We start from the raw sequence: 23210 nt of genomic DNA on the forward strand, positions 1-23210 counted from the left end.
GAGATTGACTTGAAACCACATGCCCTGGATCCTTCCTGACAAACATGCAGCCAGGCGGTTTGCAAAAGGTGCTTTGTCGGGGTCTATGCAAGAAAAGCCCAATGCAACCTCCCTGCAAAATATCTGAGCTAAAATATATGGATCCTGGAGCAAGCCAGCAGGCCTTACTGCCAGTCCCTTTGCAGCCTTGCAATCTCATCTGCTCCAAGACCCTATTTAGTGCCGAAACGCCACTCGCGACCATGCGCAGGGGATGTTTTTTGTCGCTCATATCCTCATCCAATCTCATCCACGGAGCAGGAACAAATAATGGAAGTAGGAAACCTCATTCATGGATTATTCCCCGGTCTCTTCTCCCCTGCAGCTCTTTCATTATTAGTCTAAAAGGGTTCAATACCCACCCTGGCAGGGTGTTATTATAATCTATATGCCAGCATGAGGGGAGGCATGTGAGCCGGCAGCGAGCTCTCCCCTTTCTAATCTCTTAAATCCAAATGGAAAAAAAAAAATCATAATAATAAAGCAACTTCTCCAATGCAGCTTGGAATGAGCAAGAGCAGGAGTTAACAGTGACCACTAAGCTTCGTGTAACACTTAAAAAGTCCCTTTGTAGTGTGCCTAATAGGGCGATTAATATCTAAATGCTTTGCATATTTTGGGATTACCCCTCTGAACCCACTGCTGGAGGCTAAGATTTGGGGGTTCGTTAGCGGCTTGCTTTAATGCAGCTCTAATTTAGGAAGGTGCCCTGGAAACCTTCTGCCTCCCTAATATCATCAAATCACAGAATGGTTTTGAGTTGGAAGTGACCTTAAAGATCATCCAGTCCCACCCCTGCCATGGAAGGGACACCTCCCACTGGATCAGGGGCTCCAAGCCCCTCGAACCTGGCCTTGAACCCCTCCAGGGATGGGGCAGCCACCACTGCTCTGGGCAACCTGGGCCAGGGCCTCCCCACCCTCGTTGTGAAAATTTTCTTCCTAATGTCTAATCTAAATCTTCCCCCTTCCCATTTAAAGCCACTCCGTCTAGTTCTGGTCACCCCAAGCCTTTGTAAAGAGCCTCCAAGTAGATCCCCTTCAAATACTGGAAGCTGCTCTGAGGTCTCCTCAGAGCCTTCTCTTCTCCAGGCTGACAGCCCCAGGTCTCCCAGCCTGTTCTCTTCACAGAGGGTGCTCTCAGCCCTCGGATCATCTCCGTGGCTCCTCTGGACCCATTCCAACAGTTCCATATCCCTTTTATGTTGAGAGCACTTTGTTGGCATCCCTGCCCTGTAGCTGCTAGTAACACATAAGTTTTCATCCTTTGCTTCCCCCAGAGCTGCATCACCTCAGGTGAGCCCAGCCAGGACATCCCTGGGGAAAACCAAGCTCTTACACGCCAGAAACCCACATTGTGTTTTAATTTTCCCTTAGGTTTATGCTGAACTTACACGCGAATTGAAACAGAAACAAAAGCCTTTGTAACCATAGAATAATAGAATAGTTTGGGTAGGAAGGGACCTTTAAAAGTCATCTAGTCAACCCTCATCATGCTTCAACAGTTTCTATCCAAACAGCCTCATACCAGGATGGGGAATGGACATCCAGGGAAAGAATGGCACAGAGCAGCGATCTGCCACAAACTGCTCAGCTGCCTGACCTCCTTCTCAGCTCACTGCAAGGCAAACCAGGGGGCAGAGAAAGCCCCTGAGGACTCAATTGAGCTTTGCATTAAGGAATCCACCTCATTACCCTGTAATGGAGTGAAGAAGGGGAGCCTTCCTCTATTTATCTTCGGAGCTATACCTCATGTGGGCAGTCCCAAAATGCTTAGTTGGGATTTACCCCTTGCTGCCTGCCCTTCCCCAGCCAAGCAAAGGTTCTTTTAGCTTCCCTGCAACGCTTCTAAGCACCTTTCCTTCCTACCTAATAGTTCCAAGGATTGTTTTCCTCTACCCAATAGTTATCAGCCTCCAAAAGTTCTCAGCCCTCCACTGGCATCCTCGCCTGCCCCTAAAAGCTGCGTTCAGCTTGCAAGTACAACTATTATTTCTGGGACAGCTTCCCAATGAGTTCACAGGGATCGATACGTGTATTAATTTCCCTAATTTAGGAATTTGTGTGGTTTCGACTGAGTGAAGCTGGCACAAGGCTCACATGGATCTGGACAACCACAAAGGCCCTGCCCCATTGTGGGTCGTGCAGAGATGCTCCCGCAGCATCCCATGAATGTTAATAGGGATGATTACCTGATCGTGCTTGGTGTGTCCCGAGATGTCATTCATGCTCCGACTCTGCGCATGACCTGGTGGCAATAAGAAGGAGAAGGTGAAAACGCCACCCCATGATGTGGCAGCCACATTTCAGCCCCACGCGCACAGAGAAAACGCAGGAGGGAGGACTTCAGTGCAAAGAAAAACTCATATATTATAGCTGGGCTTGCAGCCCCAATGCAATAAGATGAAAACCCACAAATATGAGGTTTTCTGATATCTGTCATTCTGTGGTTACTCAAACCATAATCTCATTGATGACTGTGCTGGGATCCTCTTGTAATTGCGCTCCGCCAGCCCTCATATTGAACTTGATTGTTTTTCCCCTCTTGCTTCTTTTAGGGGTGTTTTTGGCTCCCCACATCCCTCCCCAGCTTACGCAGGCGCCCGTAGCTTGCACTCTGCCGCATCCGCAGGTCCTCGGTGGAGACGGTGGAAGGCAGCACCGGCGGCCGGGCTCCGGATGGGGCTGCGGCTGGGGGAAAGGAGGCGTTAGAGGAGATGCAGGTGCCATGGGGAACTGTGGGGTGATAATAACAGCAAGAGGCCAGGCTGAAAATCAGCTGTCCGCACAGCCGTGACCCTTCCAGCTCTGGCACACCAGCAATTTGCTTTTCCTTCCACCCTCATTTGTATTTTTATCACACTGGTAGTAACATTCCCTTCAGCAAAGAAGAAGATGTCTTAACCCAAGTTCCACGCTGCACAGGCTTTGTGTGAGGACCCTGCACCACTCCCAGCTCCACCAATGCCCTCTTCAAGCTATAAATGGGTTTAGAAGTGCAACTTCCAATACTGAATGCTTTATCTGGCTTTTAATGCCATAATTCTCCAAAGAAACATACATTGAAATCTATCACAAACTTCACACTTCAAAATATTTGCATTGGCCATCACCAAGCTTCACTTGAGCATTTCTCCTCTTGAAACTGGTGACAAGTCCCATTTTCGTCCCAGATGTTTAACTGAATTACTTCGTCTCAAAATACTTCCTTTTCCCCCATGCATTTCCTTTGTTAAGCCCAGCATTTTCCTCAGAAAAACCTCCTGAATTTCCAAAGCTGCATTTTCCTTGGGAAAAAAAAAATCTGGACCAGTTTTGTTTGAGCTTTCTGCATCTCTGAAAACCTGGCTGCACCACAGCATCTGTCCTTTTCTTTTTTGTTAAGCCAATAAAACACCGATGAATTTTCCCCCTGGGGCATGATCCTGTTGTGAATCACAGATCATGGAATGGTTTGGGTTGGAAGGGACCTCAAGTCCATCCAGTCCCACCCTGTAGTGCCAAAATAAAGTGTCTGAAGAATGAGGCTCTATCTATCTACCCGGTTACTGCTCTCACCAAGAAAAGTTCGTTTCTCATCGAGATTTAGATGCATTTGGTGAGGCCTCACTTCCCATAAAACCTGTCAGAGCCACATTCGTGGGCTTTAATTCTTGAAAAAAACATAGAGGATTTACTGTGGACTTTCCTCCCAGGGGTGGCTGTTACAGTCCTTCGCTGGAGCATCTCAAGCCCAGGCTCCTTCCAATGGAAAGCTAAAAATTTGCCCTATTATTTACCCTACAAGAACAGAGTCAAAGAATCATAAAATCATTTCAGGAGAGGGGACCTCAAAGCCCATCCAGTCCCAACCGCTGCCATGGGCAGGGACAACCTCCCACTGGATCAGGGGCTCCAAGCCCCATCCAACCTGGCCTTGAACCCCTCCAGGGATGGGGCAGCCACCGCTGCTCTGGGCAACCTGGGCCAGGACCTCACCACCCTCACAGCAAAACTGTCTCCCTAAAACTCATCTCAATCTCCCCTCTTGCAGCTCAAAACTGTTCCTCCTCATCCTGTCCCTGCTCTCCCTGATCAAGGAGACCCCCCTCAGCTTTCCCGGAGCATTTTCCTTACTCAAAGCTGCTCTAAAGGTCTTCCCAGAGCCTTCTCTTCTCCAGGCTGAACAAATCCATCTCTGCCAGCCTGTCCTCTTATACTCCAGTCTTTGATCATAGCTGTAGTCAATGTGCCAGTGGCATTTATTCCAATATCACAGAGTTGCCATTAGCACAAGAAATGTGAGGAACCCCTCTGCTCCTGCTCTTTTCCTTGATGTGCTTAGTTGCAAACTAAAAGCAATGCCATCATCTCAGTAAGGAACCAGAACCACGAAAGATGTCCTGTTTTTTCTTATCTACAGGGACAAATCACAACATTCCAAGTCGTGCTCTGTTTTGAGAGCTTCTGGGCCAAACAGTTGGCTCAAATATTGAGTCCTCTGGCATGGATGAGGGCTGCTTTGAAACTCTGGGATGCCCACACGGTGGGAATATAGCTTATTATCAGTCTCTTCCACTTGTGCTTTGAGCTTGGGCTCTGCTGTTTCTGTCTACCAGGGTAGCAGCTGAAGCCCAGCAAATCCCGGGCTCCACCAAATGACCTCTGTTTAAACCTAAGTAAATAATCTAGCGTGAAAACAAACAAATCCCCTTTTATAATGGCTCAGAAATAGGCAGGTTCAACTACAGAGCAGACTGGATTTGTCTGTAGGCTGCTCTGCCAGAAAGCCCCTTGGCCAAGTGACCGCCAACACTATTGTCCATCACATAACACCATTGTCCTCACACAGTGACGTTGTTCTCAAACAATGACGTTGTCTATTTCAGCAGACATCTCCTTGGCTTCTGGCTCCCAATGACTCCTACCCTTAAAGCCACCAGGGGCAGAGCTTTTGGGGTCTTCTCCATGGAGTAAATGGTTGAGTGCTCCCAAATGGTTGGGTTTCTCTCTTTCCTCCCCCAGGCTTGCTCACCAAAGACTCAAGGATGCAGCTGGGTGCATCCCCATGACTCACTTTGTTGGAGGAGACAGACTTGCCAATATCAGCCAAGGACCGGTGGATTGGCTTCTTGGTTTGGGTGACGGTGCTTCCTGAGGAGCACATAGCTTATCTTCTCCCTCAGCTCTGGCTTGAGCAGACCATCCTCGATCTGCCTCTCAATGACATCATCTGCAAGCAACCAAATAGGAGAGGTGCATGGGTTACCTCACAGCAAACCTCCTAGAAAGCTCAAGACAACAACACTTATCGAACCAAGTTGATGGCTCTCAACCGCTGTCTTCGCTTATTCCTGGGCAAGTTGCCTTCCATTTGCGTGCAGCAAGCAAACACATTTAGATCTGTTCCCAGCACTTTAGACATGGAAAAGCAATCGGAAACCACTGCTGTCTGCTGGCTCCTACCAATAATCTGGGGCAAAGAGTAGCCATCTAAGTCCAGGAGCACCGTTCCCGTCTGTAGGCAGGTCCGCAGCTCAAACAGGCTGTGCAAAGACAACGTGGACACGTGGGGCTTGCTCCACCGCTCCCCACCTTCCTCCACCTTTTCTTCAAACTTGATCCACCTGAAACAACAGTAGCAGCTGTGAGGTCAGACATGGAGCAGGTACAGAGTACGAGATGATAGACAATGGCTTTTCCTGTGGAGCTTCCCTTCCACGGTGGTTTACAAGCCTGAATTAATTCATCCTGTAAAGTTTTGGCTTGTTATTCTGGATGGGAGTGGAGAAATCAAGTAAGACGTCACAAAACCCGCTTGGCTCCACCGCTGAACTCAACTCTGCAGATTTCACCCATCTCAAACTGCTCCTGTAAGATCTGGGAGGTTTTCCCATGGAGCTGACCTTCCCTTACCCAGGATCCACACCAAAAGTGGACCAGCCATGCACCAGGAAAGCAAAAACCCAGGGCATCACAAAATCCTTTTGACCTCAACCTGGGCGCTTTGCTCCCATGGTGGGAATTGAGCAGGTTTGCAAACCTTGGAAGTCAGCCTTTTCACCTCTGTTCCTTGATTTTACAAACTAGAAGCCTTCAGAGCAAATTTGGGAATGGTGACTGATTCATTCCCGCTCCTTGGGAACAGAGCTCAGGCTCCCAGGAGCACAGGCGGCCTCTCGCAGGACGTCAGTTTGGGGAAGAAAGCTGCTTTTCCTTACAGGAGGTTTGCAGGCTCTGTGGATTAGTCTTCTGGGGCTTAACCTTACAACTTTTAACTGGTACAACTGGGATTTGGGCTCCTGCCGCCGCAGAGGGCACAGAATGGAAAAGATGGAGGAGAAGAAGGGGTTTTGGAAGTAGCTGGTTGTTCCCAAACATTAACAGGGGAAGTGTGAGGTGAGCCCAGGATTGTGTCACCTGCGGGCGGGTGCATTAAAATGCTACTGCAAAGAGAAAAAGCCAGGTGCTCCTATTAAAAAAGTCCCAAAATATTAACTGGGAGTGCCAGGAATGAGCTAGGCTGGGGATAAAAACACAGAGCATCCAAAAATATAACATTCGGCCCCAGTGTTCTTTGTTCCAAAGCTCCTACAAAAACCGAGTTCTTTGCAGAACCCCCTTCTCACCACGCTGCTTTTATAGGGAGGAAATTCAAGCTTCCACCACAGCACCAGCTAAGCCCCGTCGGGGCTCCGCCCAAAGACGATTACGTCTCTTTTCATTTCTTTTTTACCCCGTTTTCCTGCTGAAACTTGGGTTATTAGCACGCAGACGGGGTGGCAGCTTGGGTCAGCGTGCGAGACTCAAGGCACGTTTCCAGCAGGTGCCTTTGCCCTGAGACCAGCATCCCATGATGCTTTTGCCAAGGCTAACAGCCAAACTCCATCTCCCTGCTGTGCTCAGCTTCTTTATTTCCTTTTATTTCATTTATTGCGGATTTAGCCCCAGGTAGTGCCGCTCCCACCAAGGAGCTGCTCTCCTGCCGTTGAAGAGGCCAAACCGCTCCTTGAGGGAAAGCCGAAATCCAGGACTTGAGAACCCTCCATCCTCCCAGAAGGAATTTGCAAACCTTCATTTGAGGCCCTCTCTGATGAAAACTTCCATGCAAGTACTGAGTTTTTTGTCTCCCAAAGCTTTTTAGGGAGTGGGGAGGGATGAGTGGATACAGACCGGCGCAAAATCACAGGGGTGGAAATAAAGGATTTCAGCAACTGCATCAATCATAGAATCGTAGAATTATAACATCATTAAGGTTGGAAAAGCCCTCTAAGCTCATCCTGTCCAGCCATCAGCACAACCCACCATGCCGACCAAACCATGTCCTTAAGCATCACATCGACATATTCTTTGATTCCTCCAAGGATGGAGAATTCCACTCCTGCACTGGGAAGCCTGGTCCAGGCTTCACTGCTCATTTGGTAAAAAATTTTTCCCGATATCCAACCTAAACCTTGTATGGCGCAACTTCAGGGCATTCCCTCTCATCCCATCCCTTGTCACTTGGGAGCAGAACCAGCACTCACCTTCCCACAAACTCCTTTCAGGAGCTGCAGAGAGTGATGAGGTCCCCCCTCAGCCATTCTCTTCTCCAGGCTAAACAGCCCAGGTCCCTCAGCTGCTCTTCATAACTCCTGTTCTCCAGCCCCTTCCCCAGCTCCGTTCCCTTCTCCGCACACGCTTCAGCCCTTCAATGTCCTTCTTGGCGTGAAGGGCCCAAACTGAACCCAGTATTCAAGGTGTGACCTCACTAGCACTTAGTCCAGGAGGATTATCCCTGCCCTGCTCCTGCTGGCCACCCTATGGCTGATCCAAGCCTCCCTGCAGCTGCTGCAGTTTGAGCAGGGCTGACAACCCAGAGGATGCTTAAGAGCTTTCCAAATCTCTAGTGATTCCAACGACCAGAAATGGGATGAGCACCTGCATGGCTGATCCTGCTCGGTCCCCATCCCTCAGGCGAAACTTCATACTGAGACTCAGAAATCCTACGTGTGCTGCTGAAAGGAAAGGGCTTGGGAAGCCATCAGCATCCCCGACTCCTTCCCAAGGCATCTCAAGAGCCCTCAAACCTACTGGCCCTTACACAGCAGAGGCTAGGGAGAGAAAATCCCACTTGGATTTTTTTCCCTTTGGATAACTCCTAATCCAACAAAGCAAACACCACTTGCAACTCCTCTAATACTTTTATTAAAGGTGTAGTGGGTGGGGGGGTTATTGTTGTTGCTTGAGGGGCAGGTGGGAAGTTTAACTCTTGGCCTGGCCAGTAAACAAAGAATTTTTCTTTATTCCCATTTCCAGCTCTTTCCTCTAATTTTCCAGTTTCCCAGCATGTTGCCCCTTCTTTTTTCACCCTCTCAGCCTTTTCTGCAGGGCTTTGCTCTGATGCTGCAACTGGAAATGGGAAAAGCCCCTGTCTCTGGGGGTTCATCCAACCTGGGGCGATGCAGGAGGAGACGGGATATCTGCCTCCCTTCCTCCTCAGCAGGGTGCGGAAAAGACCCAAACCCACCACGTTTTCTGCATCTCCCACATTCAGGCATGGTATCTTTGTGCTATTCACTTTTCAGCTCAAAGCATCTCCCCCGTCCTCACCTGGCTGACTCTTTCCACTCCATCTCCTCGCCGTCGTGCTGCAGGGTGTCCATCTCTGTGAAGAGCGTGGGGTTGGGAGCCTCATCATCTTCCCCCAGGATGTAGCGGAGGCGTTCGGCAGCCGGGGACACTGCCGGGGGGGGAAAAGACAAAAAGAGATTTACCATTGGCCAGAGATGGGATGATCCCGCACCATTCCCATACAGAGAGCCCCATGCAGGCAAAGAAGGATCTGTAGGGCTATTTTGGATCCTGGGGTTAAAAGAGCAGGTTTTGAGGGAAAGGTTGAAGGTGAGACACAGAGGAGTGGGGAAACTCTAAGGAATCCTGTCCCCAGATCCCTGTGCAAAGAATCATAGAATCATTTGGTTGGAAAAGACCTCTGTGATCGTCGAGTCCAACCAAACAGCGGAGGTCTCCCCTCAGCCTCCTCTTCTCCAGGCTAAACACCCCCAGGTCCCTCAGCCGCCCTTCATAACCACTGTTCTCCAGCCCCTTCCCCAGCTCCATTCCCTTCTCCAGACACGCTCCAGGACCTCAATATCCTTCTTGGAGTGAGGGGCCCGAACTGAACCCATATGATTAGAAGCGCAGCCTCACCAGGGCCAAGTACAGGGGTGGGATGACTTCCCTGCTCCTGCTGGCCTCCCCATGGCTGATCTGAGCCAGGATGCTGCTGGCCCTCTTGGCCGTCTGAGCCACTGCTGTTTGACACACAGGATGCAGGTGGAAAGGATGAGCAGAGGCTGTGCAGGAACCAGGAAGGGAATACATCGGTCTGGGCTGGGAATGGAGGAACACAGCCATCCCTTTATACAATAGAGTCAAATTCCTCTCCCAGGAGCATTATTCCTCTCCCAGGTCCATGGGGTATCCCACATTTTTCCCTGCCACAGACTGCTTTTCCAGGTTAGAGCCACTTTCCATCAGCAACAAAATCCCTGTGGTCTCCAGCACTGCGTATTGGGATGCACAAGTGCTTGGCACAGGTTTTCCCGCTGCATCCCCAAGGGACACACGTATCCTTTGAAGGAGAATCATACAAATTCACCTTTCCTGCAGGAAAAATCTAGCTTCTTGCTGCAAAGAAACACGCCAGGCTTGGGAGGGCACATCCAGCACCCCACTACCCAGTGGTGGGAAGGGGAAGCCTAGACATGCAAACCTTCCCCTGCAAACCTTCTGACTGATGCAAAATGGGGATTTTCAACCTTGGCGCATTCCCCATGGCCACGGAGGGTGACGGACCTGCCCTCTTCTCGTTAAAAAAAAGAAAAAAAAGCCAGGTTGGGTTTCTTTAACCCTCTCCATCTTCATGTGCTTTTGTAGCAAAGCCTTATACTTTTGGTCTGGAATCAAACACCTGGGTGTGAAGCTGGACATGGCATGGATGGATGGAGCCACTCCTCAGTTGTCCCATGATTCGAACAAGACATTAAACCCAGCCCTGTGCCAGACTCCTTGGAACTGGGATATTTTTGATAACATAGAATCATAGAATGGTTTGAGTTGGAAGGGATCATCCAGTTCCACCTGCCTGTTATGGGCAGGGACACCTCCCACCGGATCAGGGGCTCCAAGCACCATCGAACCTGGCCTTGAACACCTCCAGGGATGGGGCAGCCACCACTGCTCTGGGAAACCTGGTCCAGGGTCTCCTCACCCTAATTGTGAAGAAAATAACATCCTGGGTCTTAGCCCTTTTCTGATACAACAGGACTCATTCCAGCTTGGAAAATGTCTTTGTTAGCAGAATCCTGATCTCAATCTGGGAGTAAGACAGTTGGGCATAAGGCACCCAAAAAAAGCAGAGAATTAAATTGTTGTTTGTAAGTAGATAAAAAACTATGGATATTGCCCTGCCGCCCCACCAAAACAGATGAAACCCAAGTTGTGGTGGCCCAAAAGAATAGGATGTCCCTTGCTCTAGAGGCTGAGCCTGCTTAACCGCTTAAGCCCTTTAAGCCCCACCACTAGGACTAAAGCCCTGTTGTCAAGTCTTCCTTCCACTTCCATAAGCTTCATTATTATCATTATTAATATTCCTGTTAATTTTAGAGCTGGGCTACATGCCTGGAAGGCTTCAGGCTCTTTAAAGCCTAAGTGCTGTTCGCAGTAAAAGGGGATGAAACCGGTGCGATACAGGCAACTCCCTTGGGCTCAAAATTTGCTGCAGCCCAGACCTTAAATTTCCTGTAGCCCCTTGAATTCACACTGAATGCAATGAGCTGAATGGTGGCAAAGGGAGTTTGCTGGAAATGTTAGGCTTGGACGGGATCTCTGGATGCATTTGTGGATAAGGAATTGGCTGGATGGGTTCACTCAAAGATTTGCAGTCAACCAGCTCAATGTCCCTCAGCATAGGAAGGATATTGATCTGCTGGAGCAAGTCCAGAGGAGGCCATGAAGATGATCCAAGGGCAGGAGCACCTCCTGTACGAGTACAGGTTGAGAGAGTTGGGGTTGTTCAGCCTGGATTAGAGAAGGCACCGGGGAGACCTTAGAGCAGCTTCCAGTATGGAAAGGGGCAGCAGGAAAGCTGTGGAGGGGCTCTGGATCAGGGGGTGCAGGGACAGGACAAAGCAGAATGTGTTTGAGCTGGAAGAGGGGAAGTTGAGATGAGGTCTTAGGAAGAAAGGTTTTGCTGTGAGGATAGGGAGGCCCTGGCCCAGGTTGTCCAGAGCAGTGGTGGCTGCCCCATCCCTGGAGGTGTTCCCTTAAGGCCAGGTTGGATGGGGCTTGGAGCCCCTGATCCAGTGGGAGGTGTCCCTGCCCATGGCAGGGGTGGAACTGGATGGGCTTTGAGGTCCTTCCAACCCAAACTGTTGTCTGATTCTGTGATTTGTAAAAAAAGGGCTTTGTGATATTGCAGTAGGGGGATGGAAGGGTTGAGGCTTTGCAGATTCTTGACTTTGTGATTGCCACTCCCAACTCTGCCCAAATTCCACACACCTCTTCCCCCGTGTGCTTAAGCACAGGTGGCTCGTGCTTCAACCTGCTGGAGGGTCCCCCAGCAACTCCTCTCGTGGTGTCATGGCTGTGACACAATTCAGCCACTGGAAACCATCAAGGGCAAAAGACACGTTGGGTATAAAGAGGTTTTTTTGGGTGCTTTTACCTTTGTCTAAGTCTAAGGAATAAAATCACCTTGTGGTGCACAACGTGTGCTTCCCACTGGCGGCCGCCTCCCCTCCCTGCTGCTCGCTGACCCGAGCCAAGAGCCGGTTGCTAAATCAACAGTGTCGGGGCTTTGCTGTGCAGCCACAACTCCTGGGGTTCATTCACCCAGAGGACCCTTTCATGCCTGGGGAAGCACCCAGCCTGGCATCCCCTTACAACCCAGTTCTCTGTTATTTGTCTTTTCTCCTGGAAATTCAACTCAGCACCTAAATTAACCCCAGGAATCAGCAGGCAACCACAGGGGATGATGTGCTGTCTAGAGGCATCCAGGGCGTGGCAGCCCTTGGAATGCCAAAGTAAAACTGCTGCAGTTGACACTGGCCAAAACCCACAGAGACACTCCGAAAGCAGCGCCTGTTTCTTGCAGGACACGGTTCAATGGGTGCCCGGAGCAGATCCACATCTCCCTGAACCCACTTTTACGGTGGGAAATTGCTCACAGCTGCAATTTCTGCTTCACACCCATCAAGGGCAGGGATAGGATAAGGAGTAATGGGTTTGAGCTGCAAGAGGGGAGATGGAGATGAGATCTTAGGAAGAAATGTTCCCTTGAGGGTGGGGAGGTCCTGGCCCAGGCTGCTCAGAGCAGTGGTGGCTGCCCCATACCTGGAGGTGTTCAAGGCCAGGTTGGATGGGGCTTGGAGTCCCTGATCCAGTGGGAGGTGTCCCTGCCCATGGCAGGGGGTGGGGCTGGATGGGCTTTGAGGTACCTTCTAACACAAACCGTTCCGTAGTTCTATGATTCTATGAAATCACCACTGCAGTTTTAACCGAAGTGGATCCGAATTGAGCCCAAAGTGGCACAATTAGCTTAGCGTTAACGCTGGTGACAACCCAGGATCATTTTACATGCAAAAAAAGCCCACATCTCCATGGGTAATGGGACAGGATGGACCAATTGCACTGATTTATACCTCCTTTAATTTGAGATGCATAGAGCCCTTTGCACCCCAGCTTTGATCCAGCAGTAAAACCTCACCTATCAATGATTTTCCAAACCAAAAATCCCTCTCTGGTTTTAGGTACAGTAAAAAGACAGACAGGGGAACGCGATGCTGCCCAGGGGTTTGCAATCCAGCAGGGCAGTGGGACTACAGCTTATTTAAGGCTCTGGCACGTTAACCATCCACTATCGTGGTCCTTCTGGATACGTGATCAACTTTCCCTGTGGATTCATGGATTTCCCTGTGGGTCCCCTGCCTCCCAAATTAGAGGAGACTGGGGTGCACATCCCATGGGATTAGATGCTCCATTCCTGTTCAAGTAAACCCCAGGTCCAGGAGACTTTTCTCCTCCCAAATACCATCTTTTCTGTCTCTCTGCTGCTGGGGAGCAGTGGAAGCTGACACAATCCCACCCCCAATCCCCCTTATATTTTTGGGGTGAGCTTTGGAGCTCAGTGCCCTGAGTGAGCGCTCAAACCAACCCCACACGGGCTCTCAAGTTGCTTTTGCAGAGGAAAAGCAAAGCAGGGGAAAAAAATGGAGACTTTCCTTCCCTCCTGCACACCCCACCAAAGAGCAATAGAAATAACCTACCTGGAATCGTTTCCATTTTTTTCCCCTTTTCTTCCTGGCTAAACCAAACCTTCGGTGAACAGTGCAAAAAAAACCCCAAACTCCCAAACTTCCTTCTTTATCCACTCAGGCTTGTTAAACTCCCAAGGCTTAAGGAGCAGATTATAGAGAATATAAAGCACTTTCCTTTCCCTACAGCTCCCATGACGGGAAGTTACCAAATCAAATGGGATGCGTGTAGCAGAGGTGAGCGGTTTGGGTGGCAGCGTGATGGAGCAAGCAAGAAAGGGGAGGGAGAGGTGGGTGGTTGGAAATCAAAGGTTTGGGGTTAAAGACCAGGTTGGATGGAGCTTTGAGCAACCTGATCCAGTGGGAGGTGTCCCTATCCATGGCAGGGGGTGGAACTGGATGGGCTTTGAGCTCTCTTCCAACCCAAACCATTCCATGATTCTATGATTTTGTTAAGTGTTTTTGTTTCCCACTCAGAGCAAGGTGGGAAAACCCCTCCAGGCTCAGGGCAAAGATTTTTTTTGGGGGGGGGAAATGCCCAAATGAGGGGGAGCTCCTAGGAGAAAGCAGGGCTGCTGCAAAGTTGCGGCTTTTTGAGGTGTTTTCCTCCATAAAACGGCTTTGCGCCCTCAAACCAGCCCAGTGTTTTATCCCGGTGGCATTTACTGCCTGCAGAAAGGAGAAGTCATTGTCCTGCTTGCGCTGCCACTGAAGGAGCTGTGAGCAAAGCATGCTGCAAATAAAAAAACTTCTCCCCATGCAAAAATAACCCGGGAAACTTTCCCTTCCATAGGGAAAAGCAAAGCTGAGCCCGTGCCCGCTCTGCTGCACTGTGACGTGATCTCCTCAACATCAAAACCAATGCAAATTTCTATAGGGAGGGGGCAGGAAACCCCCCCCCAAACCAAGAGATCGACAGCTACTTTGCTGTGCAAAATGTTAATCTTCACTAAGGAGATTTAACGAGACCAGGCAAAGCCCCGGGCAAAAGCCTGTCGGGAACAAGGGTGATGCCGGGAGGGTGTCTGCAGCCCTGGGACTCCGCTGTACCCCCATTCCCTCCTAATCAACATCCCAAGGGCAAAGGCAACCTCTTTCTAGACCACCCCCCAGCTTAGCAGCCCCAAATCCCATTGCACACCCCATGCTCAGCTCCAAGACATCCACAGGAAAAAAGAAACCTTGGAGGTGTTGGGAAATGCAAACACCGGCCCGAGCGACGTGGCTGGTGCCCAGGGGGGATTTAATCCTGGATTAAATGATGCTGCAAACCCTCTCCCGCTTTCTTGGACTCACTGGTCCTGCTGGCATTTTCGTTGCCACTCTCGTAGCAGCCGTGGCCACCGTCATCGGTGTCAGAGCGATCCTGGCGCTCGTAGTGCCGCTCGCTCTCACTTGTTCTGTCCCGGCTGGAGGCAGATCTTCGCCGACGCCGTTTTCTCCGGTAGCCCCGGGGCACCGGCACCCCAATATAGATGGAGTGGTAATCTAGAGGGAGAAAAAAAGCTTTAGAGAAGAGATCTGGCTGTTTCTCTCTCCCAAGAAAAAACCCAAATCAGAGAGGTATTTGCCTTCTTCCCACCAGGCTTGGAACACCCACAGGAGCTTTTCCCATGTCATGCATGGATTTGCTGAGCCAAGTGCTATGAGATCTGGTTCATCAGCCGGCAGTGAAGACCTCGCTGCCATTTGGGGCATCCCAGGGGTCTCGCTCACCTTCCTCATCGTCGTATCTCCTCCTGGAACTGCTGAGCCCCCTCTCGCTCATCCCATCCTCATCCTCCAGCATGGTCCCACTGCTTGGAGAGAGCTGAGCCGCAGGGAGGAGAAACGAGAGAGGTTTTAAAGAGTGTGGGTCAGGGGGACAGATTCTTCGCACGTCCGCTGGGTGCTTCCCACTATGGAAATCCTTCAAGTTTGGCCCCAGTGAAACCACAGAATCCTTCCCAACAGGGGTGAGGATGCACTGAGGAGCCAGGATCTTCCCTGCGGATGCACTGGGAACCCTGCAGCTCCTTCTATGAGCACCCACGTCTCACCACAGCGATCCCTCAGCGCTGCCTCGCCTCACGCCAGCCCTGCCCACGCTCCACCTCTGCTCTCCCCATGTTTAAGAAAATCCAGATAAATTTCCCTGGGGTTTTGTCTCCGGTCTCTTATTTTTGCTGCTCAAAGGAAGGTGTAAGTGAAACGCAAGAGGTTGTTACAAAGATTTCCCGGCATGATTACCAACATGAGGTTAGTTAACAGAGCTGCTGCAGCATGGTCGCTGGCTGGCAATAAGCATCCACTTCTCCACAGATAAAAGGGGCTTTGCAGAAGCAGAGTTTGTTTTTCCCCATCTAAGCACCTATTTTACACCATACACACTCTGCCACTTCCAGTCACCTCCCTTCAAACCCACTGGTTTAGTTTATTCCCCAATGAGTTTCTTTGCATTTTGCCACAGACGCTAATTAATCTCCTAATTATCTGACCTCCAGTGATTGCCTTTCACACTTGACTTGGACTGGAGAACTGTTACTATTCATGGCAGCCCGGTCGATGCTGCCCAAAGTCACTTTGAGAGCAATCGCAGCGCCAGCCTCTAAGCGTCCCCCGTTCCAGCTGCTCACATCCATGGCAATTTTGCATCATTATCTATCTATTTTAGAGAAGAACAGTCTCAATTCAAGCCAAATATGTTAAGACTATAAAGCTGGAAGGATCCAGGGCTGGCCAGGTCGGCTCTGCTCACGTCACTGCATTATTGACCCTTTCTCCCCACGGCAAAGACCATCATTAGCCCAGTGTGGGCTTCATTCTTAACCCAGTTGCTATTTCTTCAAACCTCTTGATTTAAAAGATTTGGGCAGGGGGTTGACTGCATTAACCCAACAGTTTTTGCACATGTGCAGTAATGAATTTATTGTAGGGACAACTGTGTCCTAACAACCTCTGGATGGACAGCCATGCCCCAGACCTGGGCGTACTGAGGGGTTACACCAGTCACAATACTTGGCTTCCCAGGAATAACATTATGGGGCTAATTCTGAGGATTTTAGGACATTGGTGCTGGCAGGAGAAACAGCAAAGTATGCTTCCATCTGCAGGCATAACGATTTCTGCTCTAAAAATGACCTGGTGCGTTCTCACAGACGAAGTGTCTCGAGCCCTCTAAAGAGGTTTCCCCAGGAGCTGTGGGTCCTCGGGTGATGGATAGGGACACCCATCTTCTTGGGAAGAAATATGGCTTTTTTATTGCAGCGTAGCTTGGCTGGGGAGAGCTCTACCACAGGTCTGTGGTAGCAAAAAAAAGCCTCTCTTCTGAGAAACTGGTGCCGTGTTAGATCAACTAAGACATGAAAGGTACTGATTGGTTACAGCTGACTTATGACTCACATAGTCTGGCATTTCTTCCTTTAATTTTCTATACACAAAGCTATTCTTCCCCCAGAATCCTTGCATACAAAGGCGACGTGATACAGACTAGAATTGTTGGAAAACATGACTGCAAATGCTCAAGAAACAAGGGGAGAAGAGTGCTGTTTTCATAGAGTCATAGAATGCTTTGGGTTGGAAAGGACCCCAAAGTCCACCCAGTCCCACCCCCTGCCACGGGCAGGGACACCTCCCACTGGATCAGGGGCTCCAAGCCCCATCCAACCTGGCCTGGAACCCCCCCAGGGATGGGGCAGCCACCACTGCTCTGGGCAACCTGGGCCAGGGCCTCCCCACCCTCACAGGGAAACATTTCTTCCTAAGATCTCATCTCAATCTCCCCTCTTGCAGCTCAAAACCGTTCCTCTCGTCATATCCCTGCACTCCCTGATCAAGAGCCCCTTCCCATACTGGAAGCTGCTCTAAGATCTCCCCGGAGCCTTCTCTTCTCCAGGCTGAACAACCCCAACTCTCCCAGCCTGTCCTCGTACAGGAGATGCTCCAGCCTTTGGATCATTTCCATGGCTCTATCTTTACCAATTAAACCCCACTACCCCAACCAGGTCTCAGTTCCACAAAACCAAGTCTTACCTTTAATAAACTCACCTTGAACTCCCCAAAACTGCTCAGAAATTGGAGGATGGGGACACAGAGTAAAGTCACAGGCGCTGGTGGTTGCAGGAGCCCAGATTGCCCTGAGATAAAACTGCACTTGTGACCATTGTATCGATGTCTACTGCCAAACACTTTGTAGCTCCCAGGTTAAAATGTATTTTAGGCGACACTGATTGACTTTGGGAGCAGAAAGGAATCATGGGATGCAAATAGACCGCTGGAGAGGAGGGGACATTCAAGCCATTGGAGATCTGGTTTTGTGCAGTGGTGTTCTCTAGAAATCAGACCACTGGGGTGTAGGAAAATTCACCAACCTGCAGGGTCTGTGTCTTCTGGGATTGTTGTTGGGTTTGGGGTTTTATGCATCAGTTTTGCCAAGATCCCTGGGGATTTAGAAATGCAACTACTTTTACTTTTCTCCCTGTGCAATGTCTTCTACACCTGATCTTAAGGAATGGAAGGAAATTCCTCCGGGAGCTGCAGAGAAGCATCACTATCAATGAGAATGCACCTAAAGCCCCCAGGAGTGATAGAATCAGCCCGTTGACCATCAAATACTGTTGGGTGTGGGTGAGTGACCAAGGCTACACCCCAAAATTATTTTGTAGTTTCCACATTTTGCTTTTAATGGGTTGAATGTGTTGTAAATTTGATTTAATGAAACCCAAGCTCTCACTCACATGAGTATGCCTGCTTTGCTTCCCGAGCTGTCAGCTTCTATTTAACGCCTGGCTTGCTCACCTCCGCTTTGCCTTTTAACAAGGGTATCAATAAATCTGCATCAAAGCAGCAGCACATCGTCATGGCTGGTTTCATCGTTAAGGAAAAAAATAAGGACTGGGCAATCAGACTTCAAGCCTCTCTTGAATTTGCTCTCTACAACTACCTTGAAGGAAGTTGTAGTGAGGTGGGTGCCGGTCTCTTCTCCCAAGCAACGAGATAGGACGAGAGGAAAAGGCCTCAAGTTGCAGCAAGGGAGGTTTAGATTAGGTATTAAGAAGAATCTCTTCACTGCCACAGTGGTGAAGCCTTGGACCAGGCTGCCCAGGGCAGGGGTGGAGCCTTCATCTATGGAGGGGTTCAAAGACTGTGTGGCCATGGCATTTTGGGACATGGTTTAAATAGCCATGTTGGTATTGTGTTGATGGTTAGACTTGATGAGCATAGAACTCTCTTCCAAACTTAACAATTCTGTTATTCTGTAATTAATATCGGTGCTTTTCCCTTGCATCTGGGGATGTTATTCGATGGCACAATCTGGAGTCTCAGCAGAAGTAAAGCAAAACCTTTTCAATACTTTATCTCTGCTCCAATTTTCTTCCCAGCTCCTGTTTTATTAGATTTGCTCTTCCACGTGTAGCAGGGTAGAATCATGGAATGATTTGGGTTGGAAGGGACCTCAAAGCCCATCCAGTCCCATGCCCTGCCATGGGCAGGGACACCTCCCACTGGATCAGGGGCTCCAAGCCCCATCCAACCTGGCCAACACCACCAGGAATGGGGCAGCCACCACTGCTCTGAGCAACCTGGGCCAGGGCCTCCCCACCCTCACAGCAAAACATTTCTACCTAAGATCTCATCTCAATCTCCCCTCTTTCAGCTTAGGTTTGGAGCAAGCAGCAGTGATTTCAAAATGCAAAATGTAGGATGAAGGAGGGAATGTTATTGGCATCGCCTTTATTTAGAGTTACGAGGCACATTTGTAAGCATGGAGAAAAGCTTCTGCATTCATGATTTCATGTTCCTGTTTAAATCTCCCTTACCCTTTTTTTTTCCCAGGCATTTGCAGACCAACAGTTCTTGGGAAATGGAGGTGTTCAAGGCCAGGTTGGATGGGCCTTGAGCAACCAGATCCAGTGGCGATATCCCTGCCCATGGCAGGAGGTTGAAACTGCATGGGCTTTAAGCTCCCTTCCAACCCAAACCAGACCACGATTCTGTGAACAAGGGGGCTGTGCACACAAACTGATGGATGGATTCACATCTCCCCATCTCCCATCGCTTACCACCCGCCAAAACCCGTATTAATCCAGGCAGGAAAACCTGCTTGCATCCGACCCATCGAGTGCTACCAACACCAGGGTCCAGCTCAGTGGACTCTGCCCAGCCAGGAAAACGCTATTAAGACATTGGTGTCTGCTTGTCCTGTAAAAAAGAGAAAAACCATAGATTCAGAGAATGCCCTGAGTTGGAAGGGACACACAAGGATCATCAAGTCCAGCTCCTATCCCCGAACAGAACAACCCCAAAATTCACACCATGGGGCTGAGGGTGTTGGCCAAATTCTTCTGGAATACTTCTTTATGTTGAATCCTCAAGATAAGAAGGAGATGGAGCTGTTGGAACTGGTCCAGAGGAGGCTACAAGGATGATCCAAGGGCTTGAGCACCTCTGCTACGAGGACAGGCTGAGAGAGTTGGGGTTGTTCAGCCTGGAGAAGAGAAGGCTCTGGGGAGACCTTAGAGAGACCTTCCAGCACATGAAGGGGCTACAAGAAAGCTGGGGAGGGGCTGTTCACAAAGGCCTGGAGTGGCAGGATGAGGGGCAATGGGTATAAACTGGAGAGGGGCAGATTTAGACTGGACATAAGGAGGAATTTCTTCACCATGAGAGTGGGGAGGCCCTGGAACAGGTTGCCCAGGGAAGTGGTGGCTGCTTCATCCCTGGAAGTGTTCAAGGCCAGGTTGGATGGGCCTTGGTCAGCCTGATCCAGTGGGAGGTGTCCCTGCCCATGGCAGGAGGTTGGAACTGGATGATCTTTAAGGTCCCTTCCAACCCCAACTATTCTGTAATTCAATGATTCTTTCTCCAAATACATGGAAGTGCAAAGAGTGGGTTGAATTTATCAGCTTGTATTTCTTAAGGTTCCCAAACACCTCTGGGAGAGAGGACGGAAGAAGGAAGAAAACCAAAAAAACCTATAAGATGCCCTGCTCACAGCAGCCACTGTTATTTCTTAAGTGACCGCGCTCACCTGATTTCCCTGCTGGTTTTACCTTCTCCACTTGTAAACCCCACACACCCCAGTTTCTCCAAAATTCAAGAACTGCTCTGCTCCTCCAGTGCAGTTCACAGCTCCATTTTCAACATGGTTTGTGGGATAAAAACTGTTCAAGAAGTGTTTTTCCAGGCCTGTGCTGGGGATTGCTTCTTGAGAAGGTAAAAAAACAAAGCCTGGAAACGGGCAGAAGAGGGAGACAGAGCCCAGCAGTCGCACAGCAGCACTCACCCACATTTCTCTGCTTGGGCATCCAAACAAAGCCAGCCTCCACCTTCCCAAATACCTTTATTACTTAAAAAAACCACAGTCTTTCCTTCACTGAGCGACACTGTGGACACATCACTCAGGAGCTCAGGCTAAATAGAACTACAAAGATGCCCAAAAGTGCAACAACGACGGTGCTACTTCCACCCCGATGGCCCAGTCGGCCTAACCGAATGTAAGTGACTTTGCAAAACACAAAGGAAGTCACATTTATTAAGTAAAAAATACCCCAAAACCACAATAAAGAGATGTACAAACGCTTCAAAACACCACTTCAAAAAGGATCCAGGGGAGCTCCTGTGCCCGTTCAGTGCATTGCAGTTATAACCTTCCAGTGCTGCTTTACAGTTTCCCCCAAAGTATCTACTGAACCTGAGAAGATAAATCACATCATAGAATGGTTTGGGTTGGAATGGACCTTAAAGATCATCCAGTTCCAACTGTCTGCCATGTGCAGTTCCACCATCAATGTCCACCACCTCCCTAAGAGCTTTATGCCAAGCTCTTTTCTCGGTCCTCCACCTTCTCACACTTTGCTGTGGCAGATGGCACCTTCCTCATTCCCCTCATCTTCATCCTCCTCAGCATTGACAGGAATGTATCCCCCTTCCTTGGGCAAACACCAGCACCAGCCTGCGCCGCTCAGATCCACCGCCCCAAAGCTGAAATCCCGCATCTCCAGGATCTTGAAGTCAACGCTGTCCAGTTTGGAGTAGATCTCATCGAGCTTTTGCCAATATAGCCAAGCCATCACGAGGCCGATCACCTGCAAAATATGAATGTTAAGTCCATTATAGTCATGCAAATGCTTTCTGAATGTCTTCTCCTGCAAGGGAAACTGTCATCTGGACTTTCAAACCTAGCCACAAAACAAGAGAGGACAATACCAAGTAAAATAATGGTAGACAAGGGGTAATGTTTTCAGGCTGAAAGAGGGGAAATCTACATATCAGGAACAAATTCTTCATGATGAGGGTGGGGAGGCCCTGGCCCAGGTTGCCCAGAGCAGTGGTGGCTGCCCCATCCCTGGAGGGGTTCAAGGCCAGGTTGGATGGGGTTTGGAGCCCCTGATCCAGTGGGAGGTGTCCCTGCCCGTGGCAGGAGGTGGGACTGGATGGGCTTTGAGGTCCCTTCCAACCCAAACCATTCTATAAATTCTTCTGCCTAAGCAACAGGCTCATTGCTAAACTCATTAATGACCACATCCATCTCACATCTTCCCACATCAGCCCTGACGTGGATGAGCCGGATGTCACAACGAGCACTGCAGAGAACGGCAGAAGCCCAGGCTCTTGCTAAAATTCAGACATTGCTGCATGCACTGAGCTACACCATTTCCCTACTGGCTGGGAGTTTAAAAAATACACTTTACATCTGTAGAAGAGGAAGGAAAAAAGCATTTTCATCAGTGCCAGATTTCAAGCATGTTGCTTTGATTTCACCTGACATTTCCTTCATGGTGCTACGCTGCGAACATAAGGTGAGTAAGCTGGCACGAGGAGCTATTTGCAGGCCAGACACAGATGAGGGCCACAGTGCCAGTCAGAGCATTGGGCATGGTTGCAATCAGAGCATTTCCAGCACAAACCACCTCTTCCGAATTAACCCTTTACCCATCTTGCCTACTGCTCCACAGAAATAAGTTTTATTCCATATAAACCCATTGGGGTCATCACTAGGACACAAACAGTGCAGTTTTGTAGGTATTTTCAATGCACAAGATGGGATGGAGAAGGACGAGGCCACCTTGAGCCTTGCAGTTTCTCCTCATATTTCCATTGCTGGTAGTTTAAACATTTTTCTGCCCAACAATTCCTTACAACAAAGAGTCAATAAATAACCCAGCTGCACCTGTACCATCCATCAGCTGGAATCGCCGATGCTGTTGTGGCACATTTGTTTTGGAACTGAAAAACATTATTAATCATTTCTCTGGGTCCTAATCGATCTATTAAATAGTCCAGAAAGCAGGAGCACTAAGAGAAAGATAAATGGGGATGAGAACAAAGGGTTGTAATGTTTCTCAAATTAGGGAGCATTTTATCCCATCATGGAAAGGGAAAACTATTCACCCAGAGGAGTAAATGGACAAAAAATCCATAGGGAAAAAGCAAATCAGGTGCTGCCTAGCGAGCGGAACGCAAACGGGCAAACCCAAAGAGCGCTGAGGTTTATCTGCCTTTCAGAGCCGGAAAAGGGCCCTTGGGCTTTGCACAGAAGCCACCCTAAAGCAGCTCAGTGTTTAGTTTGCCTTCCCAAACTCATCTGGAGGTGGATCCCAAGGAGACTCCCCTGGATCCTTCAACAAGGAGGCAGAAGCAGAAGACCACATCCTTCAGGATGCTCTCCCAACACAGAGCCCTTCCTTGAAGTCCTCAGTTGGAACTTGCCCCCTTGACACTTCCCCAATTGCACCCACCGATCCTCAAAGCGCATTCTGCTTGCTTCACAGTCCACCTAATCACTGATAATAGGATTAGTCACCGAGAAAACAGCCGAAGTGCCTGGGACGGCTTCATGGTTACAGAATCATAGAATGGTTAAGGTTGGAAAGACCTCTAAGATCATCAAGTCCAACCATCAACGCAATACTCA

The 23210-nt window shown here is 49.5% G+C and overlaps 2 protein-coding genes across 4 annotated transcripts in view; both read right to left on the bottom strand.

Annotated features, from left to right (window-relative positions):
* Positions 1-17517, bottom strand: part of LOC104067020 (electrogenic sodium bicarbonate cotransporter 4) — a 33217-nt gene extending 15700 nt beyond the window's left edge. Inside the window, 10 exon segments of the mRNA XM_054088835.1 lie at positions 2231-2286; positions 2634-2682; positions 2684-2733; positions 5097-5157; positions 5159-5250; positions 5484-5644; positions 8610-8739; positions 14612-14803; positions 15032-15125; positions 17342-17517. Of these exon segments, the coding sequence (XP_053944810.1) occupies positions 2231-2286; positions 2634-2682; positions 2684-2733; positions 5097-5157; positions 5159-5250; positions 5484-5644; positions 8610-8739; positions 14612-14803; positions 15032-15104 (864 nt within the window). The 5' untranslated portion in view covers positions 15105-15125; positions 17342-17517.
* Positions 17518-19292: 1775 nt separating this feature from the next.
* LOC104067019 (tetraspanin-15) overlaps positions 19293-23210 on the bottom strand; it is a 66283-nt gene continuing 62365 nt past the window's right edge. For 2 of the 3 annotated variants that reach the window (XM_054088829.1, XM_009569705.2), the window contains one exon: positions 19503-21381. In XM_054088829.1, coding sequence (XP_053944804.1) covers positions 21142-21381 — 240 coding nt within the window. In that variant the 3' untranslated portion in view covers positions 19503-21141. The other variant, XM_054088830.1, reaches the window with a different exon arrangement.

Source organism: Cuculus canorus, chromosome 26, assembly GCF_017976375.1.
Source record: "Cuculus canorus isolate bCucCan1 chromosome 26, bCucCan1.pri, whole genome shotgun sequence".
NCBI lineage: Eukaryota > Metazoa > Chordata > Aves > Cuculiformes > Cuculidae > Cuculus > Cuculus canorus.